A 23734-nucleotide genomic window follows, 5' to 3' on the forward strand; every position below is an offset into this window, starting at 1 on the left:
AGAGCAGTTTGCTAGCCTGATGATCCCTGTTCCCTTGTTATTGTGTGATGAATTCATATAAAAGATCTGGAGTTGATTCCAAAAGCTGATCTTGCATTTCATAGTTTTTAACATGAACTCTTTAGGCCCAAAGAGTTAATGCAAGTGAAGGATGCTATAATTAAGCTGAAAAACTATAATAGCAAAAAAGCAACAAATTTACAATTGTGAAAATTCATATTAACATTAATAATTAACATCCTGAATTACATTAGTCCAGCCAAGAATTAATAAATGCATGAACTAGTTTTTCAGCATCACTCTGAGACAGGGTATTTCTAATTTTAGAGATGTTACCCAAATGGAAGAAAGAATGTGCATTGAAGGACATGTCCTGGTCAAAAATGACTCCAAGGTGCCTCACAGTGTTACTGGAGGCCAAGGTAATGCCATCCAGAGTAAGAATCTGGTTAGATACCATATTTCTAAGATTTTCAGGGCCGAGTACAATAACCTCAGTTTTATCTGAATTAAGGAGCAGAAAGTTAGCAGCCATCCAGGTCTTTATGTCTTTAAGACATTTCTGCAGTTTAACTAATTGGTGTGTGTTATCTGGCTTCATAGATAGATAGAGCTGTGTGTCATCAGCATAGCAGTGAAAATCTATGCTATGTCTTCTGATGATACTGCCTAAAGGAAGGATGTATAATGTAAACAGAATTGGTCCTAGCACTGAACCCTGTGGAACTCCATAATTAACCTCAGTGTGTGAAGAGGACTCAACATTTACATGAACAAATTGGAGTCTACTAGATAGATATGATATAAACCACTGCAGTGCAGTACCTGTAACATGTACAGCATGCTCTAATCGCTCTAATAGAATATTATGGTCGACAGTATTGAATGCTGCACTGAGGTCTAGCAGGACTGAGATGAGTCCACTGTCAGAGGCCATAAGAAGATGATTTGTAACCTTCACTAAAGCTGTTTCTGTGCTGTGATGAGCTCTGACACCTGACTGAAACTCTTCAAATAAGCCATTCCGCTGCAGATGATCTGTTAGCTGTTTGACAACTACTTCTTCAATGGTTTTTTATATGAAAGGAAGGTTAGAGATTGGCCTATAATTAGCTAAGAGATGGCTAGAGATGGCTTTTTAAGTAACAGTTTAACTACAGCCAGCTTGAAGGCCTGTGGTGCTTTGCTGATTATTAGAGATAGGTTGATCATATTTAAGATTGGCAGGACTTCTTTGAGCAGTTTTGTAGGAATGGGGTCTAAAAGACACGTTGATGGTTTGGAGGAAGTAATTATTGAAGTTAACTCAGAAAGATCAATTGGAGAAAAAGAGTCTAAATGAATATCAATTCATGAAAGTAGCTGTAGATAATATTACATCTGTGAAATGATTATGAGTAATTTTTTCTCTAATGGTTAAAATTTTAGTTGTGAAGAAGTTCATGAAGTCATTACTAGTTAATGTTAAATGGTTGATTCAACAGTGCTCTTACTTTTGTCAGCCTGGCTACAGTGCTGAAGAGAAACCTGGGGTCGTTCTTATTTTCTTCAATCAATGATGAATAGTAAGATGTTCTGGCTTTGCGGAGGACTTTCTTATAAAGCAACAAGCTATTTCTCCAGGCTAAATGATGATCTTCTAAATGTGTGACATGTCATTTCCTCTCCAGCTTACAAGTTATCTGCTTTAAGCTATGTGTTTGAGAATTATACCACGGAGTCAGGTACTTCTGATTTGAAGCTGCATTTTTCACAGGAGCTACAGTATCCAGAGTCATACGTGGTGAGGAGGTAAAATTATTATTAACAAGATAATCGACCTCTGTTGGAGTAGCATTCGGGTAGCTGCTCTGCTCTGTGTTGGTACAGAGCATTGACGATGATAACAGTGGGTGGATTATATTCTTAAACTTAGTTACAGCGCTTTCAGAAAGACATCTACTGTGATAAAGTCTACTCTCCACTGCTGTGTAATCAATTATTGTAAATTTAAATGTAATCAGAAAATTATCCAACAAGAGTGGCTTCTCGGGAAACACTGTTAAATGTTCAGTTTCTATGCCATATGTTAAAACAAGATCTAGAGTGTGATTAAAGTGGTGGGTGGGTTCTTTTACATTTTGAGAGAAACCAATTGAGTCTAATAACAGATTAAATGCTGTGTTGAGGCTGTCATTTTTAGCATCTACATGGATGTAGATGCTAAAAGGAAGAACAGACAGAAACTCTGTGTAAGGCCCAGGTGGACGATAGATGATAACAAATAAGACTGGCTTTTGAGTTTTACAGCTGGGGTAGACAAGACTAAGCATCGGGCTTTCAAACAAATTAAAAGTCTGTCTTGGGCTTTGGCTGATTAATAGGATGGTGTGGAAAATTGCTGCCACACCGCCCCCTCAGCCTGTGCTTCGAGGTTTCTGATAGTTAGAATGACTCGGGGGTGTTGATTCATTTAAACTAATATAATCATCCTGCTCTAACCAGGTTTCTGTAAAGCACAATAAATTGATTTGTTGATCAATTATTAAGTCATGTATTAACAGAGACTTGGAAGAGAGACACCTAATGTTTAATAATCCACATTTCACTTTTTTACTCTTTGGTGCAGAAAATATTGGAGAGCAGTGAGATCTAGCTATCACCTGATGGGGCAGAGACACCAAAACGGAGTATAGGGTTTCAGTATCATTGTAAGCCTGTCATCATGAACTATCAAGTCATGCAGAGCACACTGAGTTCACTATGCACAACACCAATTGGGTCCTACCCAGACAATACCATCTTTTTGGCATGCTTATTCCCTACACTGCTCTGGCTTAAATAAAAAAAAGTAAATGTTTAAATAAAACGTGGCTTAAACACTGGTGAAGAATCTCTGGAGCTAGAGAAGAGCGAAATGGCTCAAACCTGCCACACGACTTGCTCCAGCTGTAGCACACCTGGGAGAGTGAACTTAAACTGCTCCATGCTCTCCCTCTTCGAAGATGTTATGTGCATCCCAGACCTGTCAGACTCCACACACAGCATTCATATCTTTTCAGATGCTACAGAGAAAGCATATGGGTCCATAACATATATTATTCACTACATTACCCCTGACCCATTTTCATGTAATGCCAGTGTACTGCAGATTGGAGCTACAAGTTTAACTCTAACAGCAGATAACCACAAGCAAGGTGAACTATATCACTTCAGGAAAGTACAGAAAGACTGAAGTTTCTGTCCTCCTGTCATCACTAGTACCAATACTACTTACCTTTACTTCTGTGTATGACCAAGAAACTCAGCTGACTGGAGTTGCACTTGGTGAAAAGGGGTGGGCAGGGGGAGGTTCCAGATCCCAAGCTGTTGAGGTAAGCTCAGTTATATCTAGCCAGTATTTCTCAGTCTCAATCACCAGCTCAGATCCCTTCCCTGCCAGCGATGGACAGATCAGAGGCACTTTAGATTCTTTACTTCTTCCACCAGATACGTGATGTCATACTCCATGCCTCCATCATCCTGTTTGTGGGAAGGGCATGGGCCTAGGATTCTATCACAGACCCAACAGTGGCTTTCCCTTTGAGCTGGAGTAGATGCACCAGCATCGGCTGCATAATGGCCTGGATCATTTTTTCCAAACCAATTTGAAGGCTGGCTGTAGCTCAGGAGATTTGGCAGGTCGTCCACTAATTGGAAGGTTGGCTGTTCTAGTCTGCATGCCAATGTATCCTTGGGCAAGTGTTCGTATAACATTGTAGCCCCAGGGTGACTGTGGCTACAATGTAGCTTGCCATCACCAGTGTGTGAATGTGTGTATGAATGGGTGGATGACTGGTTGTGTAAAGCGCTTTGGGGTCCTTAGGGACTAGTAAAAGCGCTATACAAATACAGGCCATTTACCGTTTACAGGCCATTTAAATGGGTAAATGGGATAAAACATTTTGAGTACTCCAGTAGAGTAGAAAAGAACTAATCCACTTACCATTTACAATCCAAAGGTAGATTTGTCAACCGGAGGTTGGACCACAGGACCTCTGCCCCTGACCACCGCCCAACCCACAAAATAGACCAATCCCACTGCAATGTCTCCAGAAACTGCATAGTTGAATGGTGCTGTTTAGCTTGACCGTGTTAAACAAACACTGCCTATCATGAGACATGCAGTCAGACCAGTCAAGTGAGGAACAATGGAACTTGTTCTTACACAAAAGGAAACACTTGAGGCATTAGTGGCCTGCTCTATGGAGGTAAATAGTTTCAGTTCAAGCCTCAAAGTGATGAAAAATATTGTATCTGCTGATCCAGCTTTCACATTAGTATTTGTACATAATATGAGGAGGGATGGGAATGTTGTGCAACAAAAATTTAGAACCGGATGCTCTGAAGTTAATAGTCTCTGAATGATTTTTGTTTGTTTTTTGTCTATTTGAGGTCTTTTGGTGTCTCTTTATTGTGTGTCTTTTTGACTTTTCTCTTTGTGGTCATTTTTTTTTTGGAGTTGTGTTCTGTCTGAGTCTGACTGTCTCTGTCGGATCTATTTGCAGTCATTTTGTGTTGTTTGTGTCTCTTGCCATTATGAAACAAGAAACGTTAACTTCAAACACATATTTCTCACGGGCTTAGTGCTGTATATAATAATGACTTGCTTGTTGAGCAGAGTCGGTTGGTGGGCTTCACTTTTTGTCCGTCCTTCTCGGCGTTTCCTCCGCCCTCCTGGTTTATAAAAGAAGCGAGCAGCCCTCAGTCATTGGAGCTGATTCAGTCAGGTGGATTGGGGTGGCTGTGAGATGGCGGAAAGAGGCAGAGAGCAGCCGGGGTTAATCCGTCTTTGTTTTGCTGCCCCGCAGTAGAACTTCTCAGTGTCGAGTCCGGTTCGGAGACACACAGAGAATTCGCTTACGGCGCAAACATGTCCTGGAAACGAGCCAGGAGTGGAGAATCTCCGATAAGCCGACGCGCAAAAGGTAGGAGAGAGACCAGTGTCGCTCGGTGAGGGTGAGCCGGTCAGTGCTGCTCCCATGGAGCCACAGCACACAGACACCTCGCTGGGTTCATGACTGAAGCACTGATGAACTTTTTAGCCAACTTTTTGTGTGGAGCTGAGGAATTTGCTGGAGCGGTCAGATATTATGGACTGTTGGAGTTTTCGGGTGTGAGCCAATAAAAATAATTTCTTCCCAACCCTTTCAGACGTCCCGGAGCCGCTGCAGGAGAGTGCTCCCTCCCCGACCCTGCCTGCGGATCATGTGCTCAGCTCCGGAGCGGTGTTATTCCCTGGTAGCTATTAACCCACATTTGTGTATCATGTGCCTGGTGTATTCATAAATGTTTGAAAGTGTGAGACCTAAGAGAGCTTGTGTGAAGGCTTTAGAACTCCTCCACTCCTGGTGATACTCATTCTTTTTTTAAATGTTTCATTTATTTTGGCAAAACTGGCAGCCACATGAAAATGTCCTTAACTCGGACCGGATGTCTAGGCCTCTTTCATTTTATTTTCCTTCTTCATCCCTAAAATTTGCACATAATGGGTTTATCTGGCTTTTTAGGTACTTTTGATCAACATGGTTGCCCTCTGGTTATGTTCCCAGTGGATGGACAATACAAACTCTCCTCAGACCTCAGCAAAGCTGAAGTGGTGGACTTCATAAATTACTTTCAGTATCAGCACAAGTAGGTGGAATTCAACAAACACGTTTTTTTGCACTGTGTTTGTGTGTACAGTGATGTTTGGACTGTTTCTCTCTGACAGTAAGAAACTGGAAAAGCAGAGCATGGTGTCAGTCGTGGCTGATCTGAGGGATGTCTCACTCTCTACCATCAGTTTCATTGTCGAGACTCTACTGCTGCTTGAGGTATTGTTATGATGAAGTGGAGTGTGTGGCTACATTGTGAGACCTTTTCAAGATGATGGTTTACTTTTTTTAGACTGAAGTTCTATGCTGAAATGCTTTTAGACATGATTTTATTACCCAGCAGGCTGCTGTTGAATTGTGATGAATATGAATTGTATTATTTACTTTTTTGTGAACAAAGTATAAACCCCAAAGTACTCTGAAGAATTTGAGTCCCAAATAATAATGAAATATTGTTTAGATGTCAGCTGTCTAACCTGTGGAAGGACAAAAATGTAGAAACCCAGAATGAAGGTTTTCATTTAGCGATACATTTTTTACATTTTATGTGTTGTTGCTTTTGGGGAGTCAAATTGGAGAAAATGTTGCATGAATCTAATACCTGAAGAATTGAAGATGAGGCAAAGGGTTTCAGAGATGTTTGCGTTTACTTAACCAATGAAGCCATTTTAAAAACTCTTGCTGCTGTGTGATTGAGTGCTGTATGAGCAACCATGTGTTTTCATTGAGGAAAACAAAGAATAATTGTTGGTGCAAATTTTTATTTTTATTTTCCTTTTTTTTTTTTTTTTTTTTTTTTTTTTTTTAGCTACAAAAGCGCACAGTCCACACTGTGTACATCCTTCAGCCCAAAAAAAAGGATCTTGAGAAGCTAATGCTGAAGCTGCTGGCTCCATCGAAGGATTATCCTGCTTCTTTCAAAGTGAGTATATCAAACTGTTATGCACAGACTTTGTTGAGATTTAATGTACGTGAGCAGTTCTGATCTCCTTTTATAAACATTTTGTAGAGGGTCCTTCTGAGAGAAATCCCAGAGCTCCAGAACTACATTGATCGAAGCCAGCTACCATGGTCACTGGGTGGATACCTCATGTACCGTCATCAGAGCTGGGTTGCCTTCATTAAGGTAGTGATGCTGCTTTCTGCGAGACCAGTTTCATTTAGAAAGTGTAGAAAAATCACTGTGAAGAGGATACAGAGGGTAAGGGCCTGTGGTCTTGATCACATATCTGTGGTGATATATGGGACAGAGGGAGTGGACTTTAACCAGATGGAAACAATCCCAGAGAGTAAGTGTGCCAGAGGAATGTGATGTGCAGTTGATGAGCCATACAATGAAGATATGAAGGAGTTGCTGTGAACAGCAGCATGCTGAGAAAGGGCACTACAGATGTGATGTTTGCTTTGAGAATATTGATGGAGAAGTTCTGAAGGAGCTTCACTGTGCAATTGTGGATCTACACAAAGTATATGATAAGGTGCCAAGATGTGGTACTGTATTAGGAAGTTAGGAGTGTCAGAAGAGGAATGAAAATCAGATGATTAGAAACGAGTCCATCAGAGAGACGGCTGAGATGGTTTGGACATGTGCAGAGGAGGGATAGTGGGTAAATTATATAGAGGATGATGAAGATCGAACTGCCAAGCAGAAGGAAAAGAGGAAGACCTCAGAAGATTCATGGATGTAATGAGAGGGGTTGGGGTGACAGAAGACAATACTAGTGATAGAATAAAATTGATGCAGGTGACAATTGTGAGCCCAAAAGGGATCAGCTGAAGGAAGAGAGAAACGCCTGTATTAAAATGCTGCTGCTTCTCTGGGGAACAACTTGTCATGCACCAACTGTAGCAAAGGTAGCTACAAATATGGAATTTAACATGAGCTTTTCTACTTGTAATGTGTGCATCTATAAAGAGGTATGAGTAAGATGAAGAAATGAATGTCTGTCCTGCCTGTTATTTAGATGTATGACGATGTAGTCATGTTTCCTTTCCAAAGCTTTTGGTCATAGGAATAAGCTGGAAGAGCAGCTGAAAGTTCAGTGTTTAAGGATACTTTTTTTTAATGGGTGATTATGTTGATGATTGTCTGCTCCAACCAACTTTAAGCCAACCATTCTAACTAATTTGTTTAACACAACCGTTAGTCTGATAGCAAGACTTAAGAATCAGTCTTATGATTAATCGGGGGATTTGTGTGTATGTTGAAATGTTTCTGCTCAAGTGTGACGTGAGAAACGGTCTCTCTGGTAATCCACTAATAACTAACAATAGGTCAGAATCCATTGAATATTTATTGCGAGCATAGATGCAGAGATCTGTTTGAGCAGCCAGCACCTCTTATTGGTCACCACCATGAAGCTTGTGCAAATGCCTTGCATAATGAGCTGATCTTATTAGCCATTGAAAGGAGCCCTCTTTCCATTAATTATCCATTCAGTCATATTCAGCTGGGCCATGACTGTTAACTGTGGCACCTCTTTGCCTGTGGGGAAACCTATTTAGGATACTACTTGGGATACAATCCCCATAGACTGAATTGGGATTTGGTTAACTTAATCGACTGTTGACATAACTAAATCGGGAAAATGAGTAGCCTTAAACTCATGCTCACCTTAAAGCTGTCTAAAATAAACAGTAGTGAAGTCTCATATTGTGAAATCCTGGGTGCACAGATGTATTTTGATGATCTCTGACTCATGCTGCTTCCTGCAGGAGATTGATGCATTTGTCCAGGAGTTTGTGTCTGTAGTCCAGCGGCTGCCTTCATGCATCTCTGCACTGCAGGCTCTGTCCAGGCTGCCACTGCCCACCACCGTCAGCGAGCTCCGGCAATTCTGCTTAGGCACTGAAGCCAAGTTTCAGCAGCTCAGGAGGTTAGAATTGCCCCTTCTTGGTTATGATCTTATCAAGCAGCTGCAGTCTAAAAAAGGGTGTGGCACTTTCTTGTCTGCAATATTTTTGTCAATCAAATATTCACTGAAATATAAACCTTATAGCAGCAGGACGGCAGAGGGGGATGTGCACAGATGCTTGTTTGGTGTAACACTTGTTTTGTCTTGTATTCATGGTATAATATTAGTACCATCAAGAGTAAATAATGTGCTCTAGTTGCTAATTCGGGCCCTATACTAGGAAACTCATTCAACGTGCTGTGGGTATCTTTCTGTTATGTGAAGCGGCTTACTCTAACACTGTCGATCAGGATAAACTGTTTCAGAAAGCTGGTTATCAAGTTAACCCAGGGTTACCCCTGCACGTTCAGATGAAAGAGGTGGTGTTGGCAGCTTCTGACCAATCTAGGGGCGTTTCACAGGTAAACATTAAAGCTTACAGTCCCACATGTATGATGTGATCAGGGAGTTGGGGCTGGAGGAGCTACTGAGGAACTGTGAGAGTTTGGTGGGGAAGCTGCGTTGGCCTGACAGGGAGCCGTGCTTCCAGGATATGGCTGGAACTGCCCTCTTCACTCAGATGGCCTTTGATATGCTCCAGAACCACAGCAGGTACTGCAGGCAGCCAGATCTCTGTGTCAAGTCATGAAAATGGGTTCTTTATCTTAATCCACCAAAAAGTCCATACAGCAGTTTTGTAATGATCCCATTTCACATCAGCTAAAGCAAAATGCCAGTATGACTAAGGATTATCCAAGATTAATGTTTTTTGCTACTCTAAGAAACTGTATCGGACGCTTTTAAGAGTTGATGTGCCATTTAATTACAGGATAACTGCTGCTGTGGAAAAAGTGGAGTTGCTGTGGCAGCAGCTGTTTTCTAAAGCTCGTTTAAGGCTACGTGTGTTCCAGTTGCGTGATAATGCGCTGCAGGTGGGTCTAACAGCGAGTCCACATGTAATGGTTTCCTTTAAAAAAAATTTTAAACCTAGTGGTCTAAACCAAAACCTAAATGACCTGAGTCACTTTACTCGGGCTGTTTTGGTTTGAGCAGAGTGGGGAATGTTTGACCACAAAACTGAGTATCCACAGGACAAATGTGGCTTTGTACATCTGGATAACCTTAAAATATGAACTATTAAATCATTTTCTGATTGTGAATTGTCAAGGGTGCGGTTCTCATCTTTAAAAATGGCCTTGGGCGTGTAGCTAAGTACAGAACTAGATAAAAGTACAGATAATCGTGTTAGTATAAACGGCTCAGTGTTTGTGGAAAACTACTTTGAGTGACCACTTGAAGAAAATTATCAGCTCCCCCAGTAACTGGGGAACAACAACCGATCCGCAAATAAAGGCAACCGGATGTTGGGTTTTCTTGACGCTTGCTTACAGGTTTCTGAGAAGATTGAAACTCTTCTTCAAGAGAAGATCCAGCCCTTCAAAGTAGAGATTGCCAAGGACCCTACAAAAGCTGTGATTCTGGTGTCTGAATTTGAAGCATCCATCCACACTCCTGCTATGGTATGGCTTTAGCTTGCATGTTATGAATCTTACCTTGCAACATAGATCGACCTCGATTAGATTACACCACGGTTTAGTTAAATCCTAGTTGTTTGTAACATTAGTGTTGCTAACTGTGTTACGGATGCTGTTAACTTATGCTTGAAGTAAAGGTTACCTCTCACCTACCAGGCACTTGTTCGCTGGGCTGAAGATGTAATCCAGGCTTCAGCAGAGATTCTCCCCTTGGACAGTCAGCCCACAGGGAGCTGGGCTGCAGATCTGGAGAGGCTGAAGGACAAACTTGACTCTGCCGTGAACTTGATTCTGCAAACCCTCAGAGCAGTTTCCAGCTACCATCGCTACTACAGCAAGGCAAGTTGTGGAAAACTTACAGACGCGGTAATACCAAGTGCTCGTAACTGTGGCATGAACATCAGCAGCGCATTTGATTCATTGGAAGAACTTTTGTTTTGGAACCTAAGCTAACCATCAACAGCTTTTTGTCTTGCTCTTGTGAGGTAATGCTTGCCACGTTAAACAAAACAACAAAAATACCTTTACTGACTGTAATCACTGACAGTAGTTTTTATTTTTTTCACTCCACATGTGCCAGACATCCTCTTTCAAATCACACTGACCTATCATCCAACTGGCTTACTAACATTTTTCTATCATCCTGTGCTGTCTAATTACAGCCGGTGTGCATTTTTAATTTCAAGGACAAATGCTTTTTAACTACTTAAAGATGATGTTGATCAAAAATTTGAGTCTTTGTTATTGCCATACCTGGTTACTGTTGTCTAAAATAAATTGGCCCCACCCCCAAGAATAGCAGAAATTATGCCGTTTACCTGTTTAGGCCAGCTGCTGGTACAGTCTGGTCCTTTGCCAGAACTTCCTCCAGGAGCTCCTGTCGGGTGTTCGTGAAGAGGCTTCCTCCATCCAGCTGCAGCAGAAGAACTGGGGGATGATGCCTGGGTGGAGATGGAGGCTGTCCACTTTTCTGAAGAACAATCCCCCTCCAGAAATGGAGGAGCTGCTCCATCTGTCTCATTTGGCAAATGCAATCCCAGATGATGAGATCCAGCAGATGGGGAAACAAATGTCTCAAAGGTGATGTGATTGATTCCATTTCAACTGTTGTGTACAAAGTCGTACCTTGAGTGCAAGCAAATAAGGTGTGCGTGTGCATCAATTATCAACTTTCTTGCAGTTTTGTGCAAAAATTTGTTGAAAAGTAGCAGCTTTCTGAGACATCAGACATGTCAACCACTGCCGTTACCAAATGTCATTTATGGGCTGTTAGCAGGAAGCTTGGTCCTCTTCAGGAAAGCAGACTTGGTTAAAAACTGAATATGTATAAGTATGTTGTCCTTTCATAAAAGATCATCCAGTGTGTACTCTTGTAGGAAGGGTAAGGAATGAAGCACTCAAGTGCAGCTCCTCATTTTGAGAATTTGACCTGCTATGATGCTATGAATCAACTTTATTTTTCAATAGTAATTTACTCAAACTTGAATGAAATATTCTAATTTGAGCTGCTGAATTTGTGATTTGCATGAGTTACAAGCCACAAAAAGAGGTGTACCAGAGATGAAATCAATTTCTATCAAAGTTTAACCTTTTAATTAAATGATGAGAAACAAACATTCATCCATTTTGTTTAGTTTTTTATTTTTTTGTTGACACTTGAGTGACTTTTTGAAAGATGAAATGTCTTCACTTGGACTCAGAATCGCCAAAATGAGTCTTTGCTGGGTGAAATATCACATCTATAAGTTGTGTCCGTTGTGTGATCTATATTTTTATCTTCAGTTGAACAACTGATTCAGCAATCAAATGCAAGTTTGACAGATGATGGCAATTTAAATGGTTTTACTCCAGTGTTGTTGTTGTCGTCGTCTGTATTCATTGGTCCACTGGATTCTTTATTTATTCATGCTGTCACTGAATCATATAATTTATTTTCTCCTTTAGCAGATGGAGTAATATTTGGAATAGATTTAATCGGCTGATCAGCGTTTGTAGCTTATGGCTGCTCAATTAGTTTTGATCCCATCACCCATTCAACCCAAATATTCAGTATGTCAAATAACATTTGACAGTTTGGCTGAGCAGCCAGCCACACCAGTTTACCACATTAATTTTTTTTTTCTGGTGCCATTATTTCATTTTCTATTTATTTTTTATTCGCCAGGTGCTTGACACTGAGGAAACTTCTAAGCTCTTCAGGACCAGTGGCTGTCGAACAACTCCAGATGGCCCTACAGTGGCAGTATGAGTTACTGAGGGGCAACCATGTGAATCTCTTATCTGCTGATTCTACCACGTCAAAACCTGTGCCACACCATGTTTCAGAGTCAAACCTCGCTAAATGTAAAGGTGGTAAAGAAGTTGCCCATGTCTTTGGAACATCTCCCTTGTCCGGAGGTTCAGGGTTGGTGTCAGCTACGGGCAAACCGTCCTCCCCGTTTGCTGCAACCAGAGACTTTGCAATACCTGCCTCAAGCCCGCCTCAAATCCATGACATTATTTCCAGTGTTTCAGATAGGGCTCACAGAGAGGAGCATGACTTGGGCTCTATAGGAAGCTCTCCTAAAGCTGATTTGCTGAATCAGTTTGAGATCAAAGTAAAGCGCATAGCTGCTGTGTCCAGTAACCCTTGGCTTAGCTTGCCGGTAGAGGATTTGGAAAACTCTTACACTGTCAGCAGTACACAAAATCCAGCACCTCAAAAAGTTGATCACGATTCTTCAGATGAGCATGTCAGTGGCACCCAGGCTAGCAGGTCTCAAATTCAGCCTACACCGGAGGTTTTAAGGAGCACAGAACCCAAAGGATCACAGAGCAGGGACTGGATATTACATCCACAAAGTTGTGTGGAACATCCTGAACTAAGTCCCATTTGCAGTGTTCTCTCCAGCACCGTTATTGAAGGAAGAGACAAGTCCATCTGTTCCACAGAGGGGGTTCCCACTCTACTCTGGGATTCTTATGACCTCCATGACCAAAATCAAGATGATGATGACGATGATGATGATGATGGGTAATTTGTTTGGCTTCAAATGTCAAAATGTCAATCAGTATGTTGCTTCTCCTACAGTGTGCTATTCTCAAAGAAATTTCAGCAGTGGTATTGAAATTTCAGTTGTTACACAGATCCTACACGAGTAATCTTTTTTTAATTTATATTTTTTATTGTTGGTCACAAGTGACAAAATAATTAGATTTGTCACATAAGGGGACTCTGATTTATTGCAATTTATGATGAGGACTGATCAGGCATGATCACCTGCCAAACTGCATTCTGAACCAGTAAAATTCCTCCAGTGGCACCTACTGTTACATTTCATCATAACATACAGACACTGTATTGTCTACTTTGATTCCTTATGGCAGCAAATTAATGAGGGTCAGATGAAAAACTGGGAAAAGGCAAATTGAAGAATTGCCTAATGCCTTATTTTATTTCCCCTCGCAACTTTTCAGCGAGTTGTCCATGAAGGACTGGGATGTGAAGGAAGAGGAAGGTCTGAGGGAAGTGGAGAATATCTTGGACAAGGCTGATGAAATATTAGAGGTGAGAGGGGGATCGTTTGAGAAATGAAGACAGTGCTGGTTGTTGTGACTTCTGGACAGAACGGATTCCCTTTCAGTCGATTCACTCGGTACAACGCATAAGTATGGGATATCACGCCCTCGCGTGTCCAGTGTACCGAGTGAATCGACTGAAAGGGAACAGAAGTTATAGACATAACTATTCGTTTTTATTTTGCAGGAGGAGGAAAATGTTCTGGCTCAGGAAGCTGTGCTAGATGCACTGCTGAGGACAGAGGACAGGCAGGGTGTCTGGCGATTGTGTGATGGTGAGGACCAGCTTGATACGGTGGGTGAAGCATCTAGCAGATCAGTTCTTTGTTACAGATTCTATTAATTTTCGATATCGGTTTGTTTCAGTTACTCTATGCCTCTATGGCACGGAAAAAGAGGTAAGTTACACAAGGCACAGGTCCAGGGATGTCTTTGGACTGTAAGAGGAAGATGGACAAAATGTGAAACTGATGTGTGGTTTATAAACTATTGGGGGAAACCTGGTCTTGTTAGGAGAGATGGAATTTATCCCACTTTGGGAGCAACTCTCCTTTCTGGGAAATCTGGCTAAATTTATTAAACGATCCAAACGGGAACCCAAGTTGCCGTCTTACACGCCTCTCTGCAGCGTCTCCTCTTCTGTCATTCCCACAGACCGTCTACATTCAGATGATCAAAACACACTTGCAGTTTGTTTTTTAGGATTTTATATCAAAGGACTAAATAAGATCCTCTGAAAAAGAGCAGAGTTTATTGAACAGTCATGCAAAAACAAAGGAGCACATAACTACACACAGAATAACGAGACAAAGCAACCCTAGGGTTTAGAGCCTTAAGCATATGCACACGTAGCAGAAAGCTAGAGAAAAAGACAGAAAAAAGAGTGACAGACTAAAGTAAGAACTCCTGGATCCTCTTTAGGGTGAGGAGCCTCTGACTACTCCTCTATGAAGTATAACCCATGAGTTGTACAGCTTTCAGGGTATTCTTTTCAGGTTTATATTTATACTCTCCTTTTTGACAGATCTGTTATGCCAGCCTTTTATAGTAAGAAGTAATTAATCTACTTGATAGTTTTATTACCCAAAAATAAAAATTTATTTCAGTAATTATTGGTTTTCTCCAACTTCAGCCATGATTCATAGTAATCACCAGGTGGACCCCTGGATTTTTAACCATTAGAGGAAAATTTAATTGGTCATTCCCAGATGTCATGAAGTACAAGGACTTTGGAAACTGCTGTATAGTCAGCTCAATTATTGACTCAACTTCAATAATTTTATTTCCTATGATTTGCATTTGCCATTCTTTCACATATAGTGTAATATTACTTTGTCCTGGCATGTATTTAGTTGGCAGGTAACGGTAAATAATTTTGCTCTTCACCAAGAAGATTGTCCGGCCATCAGTTTACGCCCTGAAGTTAAAGTGCTTTGGTTAAATGATCTGAATTTGTCTGGCAAGTCTACGTCTGCAAGTCAAGTCGGCTTTATTTGTATAGCACATTTAAAGGACCTCAAGTGTCGGCCAAAAATGAATGAATAAATAGGCTTTTCTCATAAAACAAAATTCCCCAGTAACATGAAAGACTCCGTGCCAGTTCTCCCAAACACTTTACTGCAGTTGTTACAGCCAGTGGCACAATGATTATTAGGTATGTGAGGCAAATACTTTTTTACACAGAGCCAGGTGGACAACTGTCATCTTTTGTAGCCCGGTTGTATTGAGCTTGTTTCAAGTAGTGAAACAAGCTTGTTTCCAGTTTTGGCTAAAATATTTTTCTTATGTAATTTGCAAAGTACTGTGCTATGTTGAAATGGCTAAACCCTCATCATCAGAGGCTGACAGACATGCTGGGGTTTGTCTTATAAAATGTCTGACTCAAATAGATGTTGATTCAAATAACTTTTCATATTAAATACAAATGTCAGTAATCTTTAGCTTGTTAATGTCTAACTCACTCCTTATAATTATTGTGCTGATGGTTGTTCTGAAAATAATTCCAGAATAGAGTAGATATCAGCCCCTGTTAAGGCCTGATATCAATCTGAGTCTTACCTGTTCAAACCTTTAAACCATGTTTAATTTACTGCTGGTTCCAAAAAATGGGTAGATGATGGCCAGAATGGAAAAACTCAGTTTGCCTGAAGGGAAGCCTACAAACCAGTGGGTAATGTGACAGTAGGTTTGTCAGCTTGTTTTATAGTCCCTTGGTATTCACTATATTTTTCCTTATTCTTTTAAGATGTCGTCCTACGAGCTGGCTGAAGCTGGTGTTCTTTGTTTCGATGACTGCGTTGACTCTGCAGAATCTGACGGTTTCATTGACCTTGTGTCGGCTGGGTCTGCACGTGAAACTAAAGCTAATGCGGATGGGCTTTACAGTGAAGCTCCAACGGTATCTGACAGCAAGCCAGACCTGCTGATGGAACTGAGAAAGGTTCATATCCTGGACGGGTTAATCATGGAAGAGAACTTGCAGATCAACAAGTTTCGATGCAGTAAAGAGAAACTCAACACTGAGCTCTGGGAGAGCAAACCTGTGGGTACAAATGTGTTACTGACTTCACGCAATGAGAGGGAGGCTTCACATTTGCAGCTGGAAAAGGAGAAGAGGGAGGTGGAGGAGCTGGAGAAACAGAATGAGGATATTGATGAAAGGTTTAAAAAATGTTCTATAACTGAAAGGCCTAGAAAAGAACATGATGATCGAGTGCTCTGTGATCTCTTTCCCAATGGTTCTGGAAGATCAGTCGCCAGCCTTGCCATGGATGGGTCTGTGAATACACGTGTGACTAAAATTATTCAAGATGTTTCAGACCTTAAGGTAACCAAAGGGGCTTCACCACAAGATGTGGCTCAACTGCCACTTCCCCAGTGTCAAGATGCTAGTGGTTGTACAACTGGTCTGTCAGTATATTACAAAATTACCTTGAACAATGTATTTGATTTACAGGAACCCTCAGAAGAGGCAGGGGTCCAATCGCAATACATCGATGGGAATGAATTGGCCAGGTCTGCTAGTTTATGCAGTCCAGAAGCATCTTTAATCCCTGAAATGAGGGTAGATGATGGCACCTTTGACCCAGGTGGAAAATCACTCCTTCCCCCTGTAGCTAAGCCAAGAAAGTCTTTGCTTCCTGTGAATGAAGCCCGTGCTGAACTCGAAGCTCCTCACTCCACAGAGGAGTCCTTAGATCATTATTTTGTAGGTGAAGGCCAACTTCATCTACAAAATGAAGTACTTGAAGAGCTGCCAGAGAATGTGCCTCCAGACACCAGCCACAGCTTGGTTTCCAGTCCAACTGTAACACAACATGAAAACGATAACCATGTACCCCCAGAGAACTGTTGGGCATCATTACAGCGCTCGTCTGAAATAATGACTAAAAATGAAAAGATGCCCACATCTTTACTCAAACTACATGTGCGGTCAGCAGAGGAAATCCACACTTCACCTCCTGCAGATGACCACCAACTTGAACAGTCTGTATCCCAAGTGACTGCTGATCAGCCTCTAGAGTTTGACTCGGGTGGAAGAGACGAACCAAATGAAAAGCTACTAGATGGCGTTCAGAGCTCTGAGGCTCTGAGAATCTCTGGGTCACCTGAAAGTCAGATCCAGTTTTATAGCCCCATGACGGAGGTACGTGGGCACATCCTACTTCAGCTGTCACCTTTTTGTCTTCATTTAGAACATCAAGTATATCTCGTATTTAAAAGCCTAACATCAACATTAGTTTTTAGTTCTTATGAAAGCTTTCTCCCAACCCCAGGCTTTTAAATTGCTGTGTGCCATGTGTAACTGAGCGCACATACTTTGAATGTATGACTAAAATGGGGCTTATAGACTAAAGCGCTGGCCAGACTTGAAAACAAATAAAGTTGTAGTCACAATATAAACTTAAAAGATCATTTCAGTGCTTTTGAACCTCTGGAATTTTTATTTTTTTTAAAAAAAGGAAAAAAAAAAGAAGCTTGTGTCTGTATCTCTAGATTGCAGATTTCAAGAGTCCAATTGTACTGGATTCAGGCTCTGGTTTGATAAAGGCAGGATTTGCAGATCAAGACCTACCAACCATTATATTCCCCACAATAATTGGGGTGCCAAAGTATGAGGTAAGTGCATTCGTTGTTAGAAGCTTTGATTTTAACTCGTGTCCCTTAGGTTGGCCCCTACATGTTTGAACATATTTATGGAGCGTTTCTTTTCAAAATATTTTCAGTAAATGTATTCTATAAATTGCCTTGGTCTTTGCATCCTTTGTCTGTTCATTGCAGCAGCCTCATGATGTGTGTTTATAGTTGGTTGGCATCTGCCTACAGCTACTTTGAGCTATAAGGAAAACTATGGGGATTTAAAGTGTGGGTATAAATATACTTTTTTTTTTTTTTTTTTTTTTTTTTTTTGTCCTGTCTTTGCAGGAAGTACTGAATGGTAACCTTGAAAGAGAGGCCTACATTGGTCACGATGCAGAACACATGAGAGGGGTTCTGACTCTGAAGCACCCCATAAAGAATGGAATCATTCACAACTGGGATGAAATGGAAAAGGTGAGACTCGTGTTTGCATAACAACTAGAAAATGAAAAACTCATGTCGGAATCATTCCCCTTTAGTACTTAAATGTTACGTATATTGATGTGTCGTCTGGAACTCGATTACTGACTACAGGTTACAGCTGTTCCACAGACCCAGCTGGCTGAAGATGTTGGATGTCTTTTCCAGCAATATGAGGCTTAGTTTGAAAGAGGCACGACCCAAAGCCTTTTTGTTTGTAGTACTTGACATGTGAGGAAAATGTGTACATTCAGTTTAAAAACATGTTATTGTGGTCCTGCTGTGCATATATCCATAAATGGACTAGAAAACTTTACACTTAATATGCTGTTTTATTTTGCTACTGCACTGGTTTTAATATTTTTACCCCTAAGCCATAAAAGGCTGAGGGGGTATTGTTGTCATCGTGTCAGGCCTGCGGGTGGCGTGTACACCCAGCTTTGTGAACACAGTAACCTGAGAATGAGGTAACATGAGGTGCAGCTGGTAGGAGGCTGAGCAGTAGTGATGGTGGCCGTCAGTATTTTTATCTGCTGTGTTAAACAAAGCGAGTTTACACGTAATAATGAAATGTGCTGTATAAATAAAATTGCTATTGGCATGTGGGAGAGTCTGTACAGCCTTAAAGGCTGCAAAAGTTTCATTTTATACTTGATCGTTACAGGTACATTTGCTCATCTATCATACAGTCTCTGCTGCTTGAAACTTGCTGGCAAAGTGGAAAGGCACAAATGGTTTTCTTATGTTCAAGTCTCAAATATAACAAATCCGTTCAGCAAATACCCTGGTTTTATCCCATCATTGGTCACACAGTGTATATGTGTTGATGCTGTCAAAAGCCTCACTTCATAGGAATATGTTCCTGAGGCTTAGAGGGCAGCTGCAGACCTATTTGTCCCTGTGGATTACCGGTAGTCTAGTTTGAATGTCTGTGTTTTGAGAACTCACCCACTTTGCAACTTCCCCACCCATTAACATGCTTCCCTCAAGAGAAATAAAGTATTGGTGGTTGTCCACAAGCTCATTTACTCTTGGTGCTTGACTTTTTGTCTCTTAGATCTGGCATCATACGTTCCAGCAGCTGCGTGTGGAACCAGAAGATCACCCGGTTCTTTTGACGGAAGCGGCCATGAACCCTCTGAAGAATCGGCAGCACGCGGTTGAGATCATGTTTGAGTGTTTCAACGTGCCTTTCACCTATGTAGCCATGCAAGCAGTGCTAGCGCTCTACGCAGCGGGAAGAACCACTGGTACTGTAGTCGCTCGTCTTCCCGCAGTGATTGATGCACACGGATGATGGCTTGTCTGAAGACTTTGTTCAGCTTGGTGTATTTAAACCACTCAAATCTGATCCTATGATCCTACTTGTGCGTATTTGATATAGGTGTGGTGTTTGACTCTGGGGATGGAGTGAGCCACAGTGTGCCTGTGTTTGAGGGATACTGTCTACCTCATGCTGTGCAACGCTTTCCCCTGGCTGGATTAGATGTTACACTGCATCTTAAAAAGGTATTTAGCACTTCTGTTAATGCTCCAGTGTAGGAGCTATGTTATTGATTGCTTGGAAGGCATAATCCCTGGATGGTTCCTAACTTAGTTTAAAGACGAGGCAAAACCAGCTTGCTGTGCTTGTTCTTTAAGCTTCTCCGGGAACAGGGAGTGTGCATGCGTACCACAGCAGAGGAGGAGATAGTGAGGGAGATGAAGGAGAAGTGCTGCTGTGTCTCTCTCAACTATGAAGATGAGCTAAATCGGGGGCAGTCATCCTGCAGAGAGATGCATTACACCATGCCAGATGGGCAGATTATTACCCTCAGCACAGAGAGGTTCAGGTAATGTTGGGGGGCTGCTTCCTGCTTTTTACCAACACTTAAGTTTTAGAAATGATCTTGTGGTCACCTTGCTTGTTGTATAGCACAGACTCTTTAGCAGAGTGTACCCCCTGTTCATCTAGGGCACCTGAGATTCTGTTCAAACCTGAGCTGATTGGACGGGACCATTATGGGATGCACGAAAGCATCTACAGGTCAATCCTCAGCACAGACATTGACCTGAGGCGCTGCTTCCTGGGAAACATTGTACTTTCAGGTAACATTTGGTTCTTGGTAAGGTGTTGCACTACAATCTGAAGTACAATGGTTTTCCAAATTCTGCTTCCATTTGTTTTGTCCTCTCTTCCTGAAGGTGGGAACACTCTGCTGCCCGGCCTGCCTGAGCGACTGCAGGATGAAATCAAAGGCCTGCTGCCCTCAGACATGGGGGGCAGTGTTTGTGTAACCAGCCCCAAAGATAGAGACTTCTCAGTGTGGAGAGGAGGAGCAGTGTTGGCAAATATGCCTACCTTTACCTCTGCATGGATCAGTCGGGACGAATACGAGGAGTATGGACCGCAGATAGTCTTCAGGAAGTGCTTCTGAATCGACTGAAAGGTTGATGGCTCATTTCATCAACAGTGCTGCTGGCTGCTGAGCCAGCGGGACTCAGCTGTTGTCCCTCTCTGTGGAATCTTTTGTGTTTTTCTTAATTTTCTCTCCCCTGTTCTTTAGTGGAGGTTTCCTGCTTACACCTTATGCACTTCCTATACAGCCCACTAACACGGCAATAAGGAAGTTGATCAAAACGTTCCAATCATTACTATTGTCATTGCTATCACTATAAAACCTCTAAGTGTGCCTTAAATTCTAAATTTCTGTGTCCCAAGAACTTAAGCCTAAATATATTCATGTTCTGTGATTAAGGGGCTGAAACTGAAGCTGCCCTTTAATTCATGTCTGTCTTTGTTTCAAGAATATGCAATTTAGAAACATGAAGAAATTTTGATGTGTCAGCTTTAAATTGTGCATTAATCTGATATTGTCAAAAACCTTATTGTTTTTGCTTTTATGTGAAAATTGATACTTGCTTTTACACATGGTAGTCCAGCTGTAATCTGCTGTGGTTCTTTATGCACTGAATGTTGAGTATTAAGGGCTCTGCAGAATTTATTCTTAAATCTTCTGCAATAATGGATTTGTCACAATGCAACTTTCAATGATTCCTTTAGTTAATACCACATTTTCGTTGTAATATGACTCAGATTGTCATCATAACACATGACAGAATATATTTGTTTTTAATTTCTTTTTCTGTGCAGAATCCCTTGAATGGAGTGGCTCCTAATACTCATCAGATGGGTGCAGTGTACATGAGTTTTTCCTGAGGTCATTGTTGGTTCTTAGACCTCGTTGCACGTGTTGCTCTGGTACATTGTGAACTCTGTATAATTTTTCAGTGTGGAGGTTTTTTTTTTTTTTTTTTTTTGTGTAGGGGACCATTGTGTGTTTTACATGCATTCTTGCACAAGTTATCCTTTTTGTGGACTCTGTTCCAGTGATGCCAAACTGCTCAATTCCTGTTAAATTCTGAAGAAAAACAAACAGTGGCAGCCCGTGCTGTTAGACTTGGTGAACATTTAAAGATTTTTATTATTTATTCTGTGCATGAAATTCAGTTGCATGAGTTTGAATTCCACGTGTGTGTCTATGTTGTTTTGGACTTGTGTGTGTACTTTGCATGAATTTTGTATTTTTAAGTGTCTGTCTAAAAGCAGAGGGTTTGTCATGTGGCCTAGAGCTCTGCTCTTATGGGGAAATTACTGAGCGGTGACAGCAGAAGCTGCCGTTTCAGGCAAGTTTGAAGTGAACAGGCTCATGGATTGTGTGGTTCTTCTAATTGTAGTTAAACGGCTGGGCCGAGTCCAGCAGTGTTTTTCCTGAACCATGTCATTTATTTATTTTATTTTTTTTTTTAAATAAATATTGTAATCATCATCCTGCTGTGCTGACTTTGTTTCAGTTGTAGACGTCCCTGAATGTTGAGACTAAAACGGAAATGGATCTGCTTTTTCATATTTGCCTAAATGTAACCAGTGTGTTCCTGTGTTGTATGATGAAAGGTAAGGCAAGTTTATTTATATAGCACAATTCAACAACACGGTGATTCAAAGTGCTTTAGAAAAAAAAAAAAAAAAAAAAAGGAACAGTAGATAAAATCAGTAGTTAAAATGTAAGTTTAAGAATTTAGGCTTAAAAGTAAAACTGGATTTGGTGCTTTATTCAAATGCAGCTGGGAATAGGTGAGTCTTAAACCTGGATTTAAATAAACTGAGTGTTTCAGCTGATCTGAGGCTTTCTGGGAGTTTTGTTCCAGATATATGGAGCATAAAAGCTGAATGCAGCTTCTCAGTGTCTGGTTCGGACTCGGAACTGATTTAAAAAAAAAAAAAAAAAAAAAAAACTGGCTCCAGATGACCTGGGGGATCTGGAAGGTTCATACTCGGTCAAGCCTACTAAAGATGAATGCATGGACTAATTTTTCCAGGTCCTGTTGAGACATCAGACCTTTTATCCTTGAAATATTCTTGAGGTGATAGTAAGCTGATTTTGTTATTGCCTTAATGTGTTTTTCTAAGTTTAGGTCTGCGTCCACTTCAGTTTTGTTTAGCTGGAGAAAATTGTGGCACAGCCAGTCATTAATTTCCTCAATGCATTTATCAAGAGCCTGTACAGGGCCTCAGTAATATATCTGTGCTTATCTGCATAGCTATGATAGTTTATTTTGTTCTTTATAATCTGTTCCAGTGGGAGCATGTAAATGTTAAACAGAAGAGGTCCCATGATGGAACCTTGGGGAACTCCACATGTGATACTTGTCTGCTCAGATGTGAAGTTACCTATTGATACAAAGTATTTCCTGTTTTCTAAGTATGTTTTGAACCAGTTTAGTACAGTTCCTGAAAGACCTGCCCAGTTCTCCAGTCGTTTGAGTAATATGTTGTGGTCAACTGTATCAAATGCTGCACTGAGATCCAGTAAAACTATAAGACTGACATTTTTCCACTGTCTGTATTCAGACATGTGTCATTAAACACTTTGGTCAGAGCGGTTTCAGTGCTGTGGTTCTGTCTAAAACCTGACTGGGAGGCATCATAGCAGTTATTCTGTTTTAAGAAGTAATTGAGTTGTTAAACTTTTTCAATGTTCTTACTTAAAAATGAAAGATTTGAGATCAGCCTGTAGTTGTTCATTTGTGTCTTGTCAAGATTGTCCTTTTTCAGTAGAGGATTAATTTCAGCTTTTTTTTTTTTTTTTTTTTTTTTTTTTTTTGTGCTTCTGGAAACACACCTGACATTAAAGAAAGCTTGACGATCTGTAACAGGTCTGACTCCAAAGTCTTTGAGACCTCTTTGGAAAAAATCTGTTGGCAGGACATCTAAGCAGCAGGAGGAAGAGTTCAGTTGACGTTAAATTTCCTCCAGGTCCTTGCTGTTAATAGGGTGAAACTGTTTTATGGTGTTTAAACAGTTTTTCGGTGGACACAGTACATATCCTAAATCTGCTGTGATGTACCGATTGCTTGTCTAATCTTTTGAATTTTGTCTGTGAAGAATTTGGCAAAGTCATTGCAGGCCATGGTCGAATGAAGTTCAGCTGCCACTGACACAGGAGGGTTTGTTAGCCTGTCAGCTGTTGCAAATAAGACCCGAGCATTATGACTGGTTTTGGTGACGATGTCAGAGAAGTAGGACCTCCTT

At 41.1% G+C, this 23734-nt stretch overlaps 1 protein-coding gene across 2 annotated transcripts; it reads left to right on the forward strand.

The window, feature by feature from the left end:
• The first annotated feature begins 4685 nt into the window (after positions 1-4685).
• On the forward strand, positions 4686-21943 carry LOC146653033 (uncharacterized). Of its 2 annotated transcripts, XM_085382768.1 has the most exons (24): positions 4687-4946; positions 5173-5259; positions 5529-5652; positions 5732-5834; positions 6424-6537; positions 6625-6741; positions 8331-8491; positions 8975-9121; positions 9339-9441; positions 9901-10029; positions 10201-10383; positions 10871-11124; positions 12209-13057; positions 13501-13591; positions 13790-13897; positions 15848-16429; positions 16559-17248; positions 17599-17721; positions 18028-18156; positions 19220-19412; positions 19547-19671; positions 19804-19994; positions 20117-20250; positions 20347-21943. In XM_085382768.1, exons 1-24 carry the CDS (start codon positions 4892-4894, stop codon positions 20577-20579), a joined length of 5025 nt encoding a protein of 1674 aa, XP_085238894.1. In that variant the 5' UTR covers positions 4687-4891; the 3' UTR covers positions 20580-21943. The 2 variants fall into 2 exon arrangements, with proteins under 2 accessions (XP_085238893.1, XP_085238894.1); XM_085382767.1 differs by having other exon boundaries at positions 4686-4946; positions 15848-17248.
• Positions 21944-23734: the final 1791 nt, after the last annotated feature.

This window comes from Rhamphochromis longiceps, linkage group LG15 (assembly GCF_057381845.1).
Source record: "Rhamphochromis longiceps isolate RC_006_pf linkage group LG15, R_longiceps_female_GT1.1, whole genome shotgun sequence".
In the NCBI taxonomy this organism is placed as follows: domain Eukaryota; kingdom Metazoa; phylum Chordata; class Actinopteri; order Cichliformes; family Cichlidae; genus Rhamphochromis; species Rhamphochromis longiceps.

Excerpts from the sequence above, each read along its gene's own strand:
- LOC146653033 (XM_085382767.1), top strand. The coding sequence starts at position 4,892 with ATGTCCTGGAAACGAGCCAGGAGTGGAGAATCTCCGATAAGCCGACGC. Across the intron at positions 8,492-8,974 it reads AAGTTTCAGCAGCTCAGGAG|GGAGTTGGGGCTGGAGGAGC; the intron begins GTTAGAATTGCC and ends TGATGTGATCAG. Across the intron at positions 11,125-12,208 it reads GGGAAACAAATGTCTCAAAG|GTGCTTGACACTGAGGAAAC; the intron begins GTGATGTGATTG and ends TTTATTCGCCAG.